The following is a 6,541-nucleotide window of genomic DNA, read 5'->3' as shown; positions in this document are numbered from 1 at the left end:
TTTTCAGACATTCTCCATTTTAACATGGTGAACATTGGTAAGTAAGATCTACCTAAGCAAAAGCTCTTTGGGGTCCTGAGTGATTTTCAACGGTGCAAAGGGACTGTGAGACCCAAAGGTTGGAGAACTGCTCTCGGTCCGCAGGCATGTGAGCTGGGCCTGTTATACCAATCCGCAGACCCCCAGCACCCAGCACATCCACCCATGCAACCTGCCACAGGTGTATGGAGTGCCTACCACGTTGTGTTGTTACAGGTACGATGATACAGCCATGAGCAAAAGGGACAAAACCTATGTGTCTGCGTCGTGTTGTTGGGTTAGAGGCTAGTGGGCTCTGTGCCCAACGAGAGTGGATGGGCTTTATAAGAAGTCAAAATTTCAATTAAGACACACACAAAGGTAGAAAACTGGACACATGGACAGCAAATATGACACACAACAGGTTAATATCTTTAATATATAACGAGCTCATACAAATTTATCAGACCCCGGTAGATAAGAGCAAATGACACGGACGATCCACAAAAGAGAAAATACAACTGCTTAACATGGAAAGATGTTCAACTTTGCTAGAAAGCAAAGAAATGCAAACTGAAACACAATGCTATGTTTCATATGTATCATTATTTCATTATTGTTTCAGATCAGCAAATATTTAGCCAGAGGATAATACTCAGAGCTGGCGAGATGGTACAGTGGTACAGTGGGCACGTACATCCTGGCTGGCGGCAGTGTCGATGGATACAAACATTGCTGGAAACCAATCTGTCAATATGTAACAAGAGCCTCAGAGGTGTTCATATTAATTCAATAATCCCACCTCTGATGATCTATCCTAAGGAAGTAACTTGGCATCCGGGAAAAGCGTTATGCACGAAGACATTCTTCCATTTCTGATGGTGAGAAATTAGTAACGGCATGGGTGATCAACCACGGGCACTACTGTCCGTCTACGTGGTGGAGGACACAGCCATGTCAAACTGAAATTAGTAAGAACATGTGACGGGGGAGTCCCCTGATACAAGTGAAAACACCTACACAATATTGTATCATTACAGAAGGTAGTATCACTGCTACGTGGCAACAAAAAGAAGAAAAACCATGATGATGGAGGGGGGAGGGGGAGGGAAGGAAGGTAGGGGCCTGGCAGGAAAGCCACCAAAATGTTCAAATTTCACTTTCTCACTATCTTATTCTCCCAAATTTCTAGGTGTAGGTTTGCTTTGATAATGAAAAGACCCAGTACACGGTTACTCGCCCACGGAAAGGAGTTAGTGACGTTGCAGTGAGGAGCTAGGGTCCCTCCCACCTCCTCCACCGTGGCTGCACTGTGCCAGCCACCACCACACCCCAGGTTAGGACCCCGAGAGACGCCACGGGGTGGTCAGTTCTGTCCACATAGCAGACCTGGCCTACACCCACTCTGATCCCTGGGCTGGCAAGCTACGCTGTTGACCAACAGGTGCTCTGCACTTCCTTCTGCGCAGTCCTGTCTCGTCTGCAGCTCTAAGACCCCAGCTAATGCGTCCCAGGCACTGGGCATCTTCGTGTTTCTGCAAGGATTTCCTCCTCCTCCTCTTCCCACCCAAACTCCGCTGCTGGCCGTGGCCCCCAGGCGTGTCCTCTTATACACCCGTAGGGCTCGCCCCCTTAAAGTAGCCTAAGTACGTGCCCAACTGTCCCTCACATTTCTCTCTCCTACGGTCCAAGCTGCCAGGACTGTGGTCACCCAGCAAGTGGTCGGTCATGCTTGACGGCAGGGGCCCACGCACCAGGAAAGTCATACCAGCACCTTCTGGGGAGGGTGGTTTGCACCCCTGTCATTACTTACTCATCATATACTTACCTGGGACCCATGAAACACGTCTTTGCTTTTTTCTAGAAGTCGCTGAAATGTTTTAGGACATTACGTTAATCCCAAGGTCACGCTATGCGTCTGACCAGGAAGTCACTCCTTACTCGAAATTCCATCCCGAATGATGCCCTGTTATGCCAGGAGGCTTACTTACCAGATGGGGTAGCAGTTGGACCGGAGAAACCACAATACAGCTCAAATAATGTCAACACCATGAAAAACATAAAACTTGCCCTCACATGCACCGTTTAACACTACTAACTGCCTGTCCTTTTTATAAATCAATACCTTTTCTCTTAAATTTAGAGAAATTACAACCCAGAGTCTGTACACAGCAGCTCCCCTCCCCGAACCTCCTTCTTCAGCTTGACCCTCCCCCACCCGCAGTCTGGCTCTGGACTGCATGGCGCTTGGGTCTCCTCCTCTTCCACTGGGACCTAGGGAGTCTTTCACCAGGGCCACAGGGGATTCCCTGCGTGTGGGGCTTCTTCTGAGTCGGATGGGGGGCAACCCCCTGAGCCTCCCGTCTACTCACTTCCAAAGCTGCAGGAAGTGGTCCAGGTCACAGATGTGCAACAGCAGCAGTCCCGAGCCCCAAAACAAGCACCAACAACCGAAACACAAGTTAGCACGCCAAAGGGAGCTGGAGCAGCAGCCTGGGTCGGGCGAGACACCCCGGTCCAGAGGATCGGGGCCTGATACACAGCTAAGCCAGCCCGCCCCCCGCAGCTCAGGCCCTGCTGCACCCAGCTGCACAACTTAAAACGCTGGGCACACGCAATGCAAGCATCATGCGACTTCTGCGTGCCGCGTGGGTAGGCCCAGGGGTCAGCGAGATGGCAGTTCCCACTCCACTTCCATGCTGGGTCTCCTGCCCTCGCCCGGGGCCCATGGAAACCTTCACGATGCCTGCACCCGTTCATCTGCGGGCACCTCCATCCAGCTGGTGGACAGTAGACACTGAGCGCAAAGAGAAAGTGATCTGTACACCCCCCACTAAAGGTCCCACCCCCCAGAATGGTGGCCCCAATGTGTGTCCTCCCCCCCCCCATTCATGCTTAGTGAGCACCATGGTCCCACCTGAACAGCCGTGGCTGGAATCCAGGGGGGCCTGAAGCCTGTAGTCAGGCAGTTGTTCAGCAGGGCAATTGGGCTAACAGAGTTTACAATGAGTGGGTGGCAGTGGCCCACGAACCCCAGCAACCACTGAATATCCTTGACCTTGCAAGGCAGTGGCCGCTTCGAGAACGCAGTCACCTCCCCCCAGCATCATCAAAACTCTTAGGAAGAAAGGACCCCAGGACCCAACCTCTGGGTATCCCAAGACACAGGTCTTCAGGTGGGTACAGAGGTTATCCTTCTGCGGTCAAGCCAGGACCATTCAGACAGGGTAGATGGACCCAGGGTGAGACACCCCATCTTCCCCTGTGGTCCAGGCCATCACGTAAATGCAGTTCGTTTGACATTAAACATGGCGAGAGCATCGTGGTCCAGAGGGCTTGGCCAAGTCTCATTTAGAAAGTGATTTCTGAGCATCCCTTGTGAGGAACCAAAAGGCCATCCACCATAAGAGGTACAGCCCTGTCCCTCAGAATTAGGACCCAAGTGCCAGTTGTGTCCTGTCTCCACATTGGGACCAAGGTAGACTGCAGCTCTTTCCCCTTTACAAATGCCACCAAGGCCCAGTGGGACCATCGGGGAAATACGCCTTCCGTAAGTGCTTCATGATGCATCCCAGAGGATTTGGGTCTCCAACTAGGAGTCTGTGTTTTCTTAGACCAAGGCTGGACACCTGATGGGAGAGCCCAGGCATGGGGAGGGCATGCTACGCGGGGCTCTGGAGACCCAGAGGTGGTGTAGGTGCCTGAAGGGGCTAAGGTGAAAGCCAGGTATCACCTGAATGGAGATGGGAACAGGTCTCAAGCTAGACAGGCCTATCGCCAAGTGATATGGGGCAAAGAGGAGGGGTGATGGATGGCACACACCGGCTGGTGGTGGTTCCCACTGGGGGGCCCAGGGGAGCAGAGTGAACCACTGGTGCCTTCCCCTTAACCCGCTGCAGGCCTCAGGCAGAGATGTACATGAACTTGCTCCCTGTGGTGGCTCGATGGAACCGTGCAGCGATCCAAAGTCACAATGAACTCCTGCGGCAGGCAAGTTCCAGATTCCCAGGATGCCCAGCGCTATCAGAACACTGGCAACTAAAGCTCAGCATTCCTGGAGGTGCATCCTCTGGGGGCTTCTCCATCGAGTGGCATTTGCGGTCTTTCCCGGGGGCAACAACGGGACATACTGACTGTGTTCACGCGCAGAGCGAAGCCTTCCTGCCGTAAGTACTGACACTACCCTCCCAGCAGTGAACACCTGGCCACGGCAGCAGGGTCGAGGCCCTGCCGGTCTGCTATCTCCAGGCCTGGCAGGGCTGGTGGTCACCTACAGTGCAAAGCCAGACTCCCCTCCCCAGGTCCCCCAAACAAGCGACCAGCCTGGCCTAAGTGGCTCCCCTCTTATCGTCAGAGGGGAGCTGCCAAGGGGAGGGGGGGTGCGTGTGCCTGCACAGAGTGGAGGAAGAAGGTCCGTGAACCTAGTCAGGCTGGGAGAGTTCAGCCCAAGTGGTCCGCAAGGGGCTGTGGAGTCACCGTGACCGAGTGGCAGAGTGGCGGTCACCAGGAGAGCTGGGGCTGCAAGCAGGAGAGGGACACATGCACTGTAGGTACAAAGCTAGCACAGACGACTGGGAAGCCAGGTGGGTGACAGGGAGCCCAAGGGCGATGAAGGACGATCTCCTTATGGAACAGGTCTGGAGAGGCAGGAGGGAATGTCTTCAGACAGGGGAGATGCTGTCGTATGGATATTTCTTCTATGTAGCAAAGGGTGGATGCTGTCTGCGTGGCTGCAGAGGCGACCCGGCTGGTGGCCGATTCTTAGAGGTCCCGAGCTCGGGTGGGCAGAGCCGGCGCCGGACTGGTCCCGTTGGAGGCTGGATGCACCGGGCAGGGCCCCGAGCCGGTGGCAGCCAGCTGGCGGCACAGCATCTGCCGCTCGCGCACCGCCCGATTGGAGGCACAAGTCTTCCGGATTTGGGCGCGCCGCGCATGCCGCAGGGGAGACTTGTAGGTTCTTCGCAACTCGGCCAGGAAGCCCTGATAGTCGTTTCGCAAGGGGCTGTCGGGCTGCATGTGGGGGATCGCCCACTTCTCTGCCTCCCCAGTCAGCCGGGACACGAGGAACGCCACTCGCTCGGCCTCCCCGGGGAAGCGCGAGGCCTGGAAGATCATGAACCTGTCCATTTGCATCAAGAACCCCGCCAGCTGGCCGGGGTCTCCGGAAAAGGGCTCGGGCAGAGAGGTCGGGGGCGTGGTCATGGGTCGGGTCCCGTTGGAGGTGATGGCTGAGATGGGCGGGGTGATCTGCAGCGCCCCGGGGATGCGGGCCCTGGTGCGCAGCAGGGTCAGCTCTGCCATCACGCTCTCCAGCATGTTGGTGAGGTTGGCCTTCTCCGCCCGCAGGGTGGAGGCCTCCCGCCGGAGCGCCGAGTTGGTGAGGCGCAGGGAGGTCAGGGTGTCGATGACGTCATCCATCTGGGCACTGGTGGACGCTGCGGGGGCCGGGCTTTCGGCTTTTGAGGTCTGGGGTTGCACCATGGTGGCGGGAGGTCAGCCAAAGGCCGGGGCTGGAGGGCGCGAGGGGTCACGGGGAACCGGAGCACCTGGGCTGCTGGAAGTGGGGAGGCCCCGGCTGCGACCGGGGAGAGGCCGGGAAGACCCAACCACACGGGCGGGGCGGGCGGGGCGGACGGGGGCGGCCGGGGCCCGCCGGGGGTGCAGGCCCCGCGGGACGCCGATTCCGGGGGCGGCTCCTTTATCGCAAACCCCACGGGCCCAGGGCGGGCTGCTCCGGGGGCTGGGCTGCTCCTGCAGGAGGAAAAGAGGTTTTCAGAAACGCCAGGGCTGCGCGGGGAGAGGGAGGGGGAGGGGGAGGGGAGGGGAGGGGGGGAGGGGAGGGGAGGGGGGGAGGGGGAGGCCACGGGAGGGGAGCGGGCGGCGGCGCCCGGCCCCGAGCCCCCTCCCCGCGCGGGCCCCGCGCCCACCTGGCGCAGAACAAAGGGCGGCTGCACCTGCGGCGGCGCGGGCCCGGGCCGGCGGCGCGCGTACCTGCTCTCCGCGGCTCCCTCCGCGGCTCCGTCTGCCGCGCCGGCCGCGACCAAGATGGCCCGATCGGGGGACGCGGGCGGGCGGGCCGATGAGTCACGGCGGCGGCGGCCCGCGGAACTGCTTCCCGGTCAGGTCAGGCCGGGGCGGCGGCGCCGGCGGCGGCGGGAGGCGGGAGGCGGCCTCGGGCGGGAGCGCGAGCGGGCCCCGGGGCCGGGGTCGCGGCGGAGGGAAGGGCGGGTCGCGGGCGGCCGCGGGGCGGGCGGGGCGGGCGCGGCGGCGGCGGCGGAGGCGGCGGGCGGGCCTCGCGCCGGCCCCGCTGGTTGCCATGGAGACCGCCCGCTCCCGCGTGCGCGGCGGCGGCCGAAGCCCCGCCCCGGAAGTGGCGCGCGCAGCCCCGCCTCCCAGGGCGGCCTCGGCGTCCGTCCGCAGCAGCCAATCGGCGGCGCCCGGCGTTGCTGCTCTTTTCTTAGCGGAGATGCCTTCCGGTCGTCGTGCATCTTCCCGAGGCTGCGAGCCAAGCTCTTTCGGATAC

General features: G+C 59.4%; 1 protein-coding gene across 2 annotated transcripts; it reads right to left on the bottom strand.

Moving 5' to 3' along the window:
• Positions 1-429: 429 nt before the first annotated feature.
• On the bottom strand, positions 430-6,228 carry RTL6 (retrotransposon Gag like 6). Of its 2 annotated transcripts, none has more exons than XM_072742623.1 (2): positions 6,010-6,228; positions 430-5,769 (listed from the first exon to the last, which is right to left on the bottom strand). In XM_072742623.1, the coding sequence occupies exon 2, from the start codon at positions 5,497-5,499 to the stop codon at positions 4,780-4,782; it is 720 nt and encodes a 239-aa protein (XP_072598724.1). In that variant the 5' UTR covers positions 5,500-5,769; positions 6,010-6,228; the 3' UTR covers positions 430-4,779. The 2 variants fall into 2 exon arrangements, with proteins under 2 accessions (XP_072598724.1, XP_072598725.1); XM_072742624.1 differs by having other exon boundaries at positions 5,946-6,070.
• Positions 6,229-6,541: the final 313 nt, after the last annotated feature.

This window comes from Vulpes vulpes, chromosome 16 (genome assembly GCF_048418805.1).
Source record: "Vulpes vulpes isolate BD-2025 chromosome 16, VulVul3, whole genome shotgun sequence".
Lineage (NCBI taxonomy): Eukaryota > Metazoa > Chordata > Mammalia > Carnivora > Canidae > Vulpes > Vulpes vulpes.
This window is presented reverse-complemented; position numbering and strand designations above follow the sequence as displayed.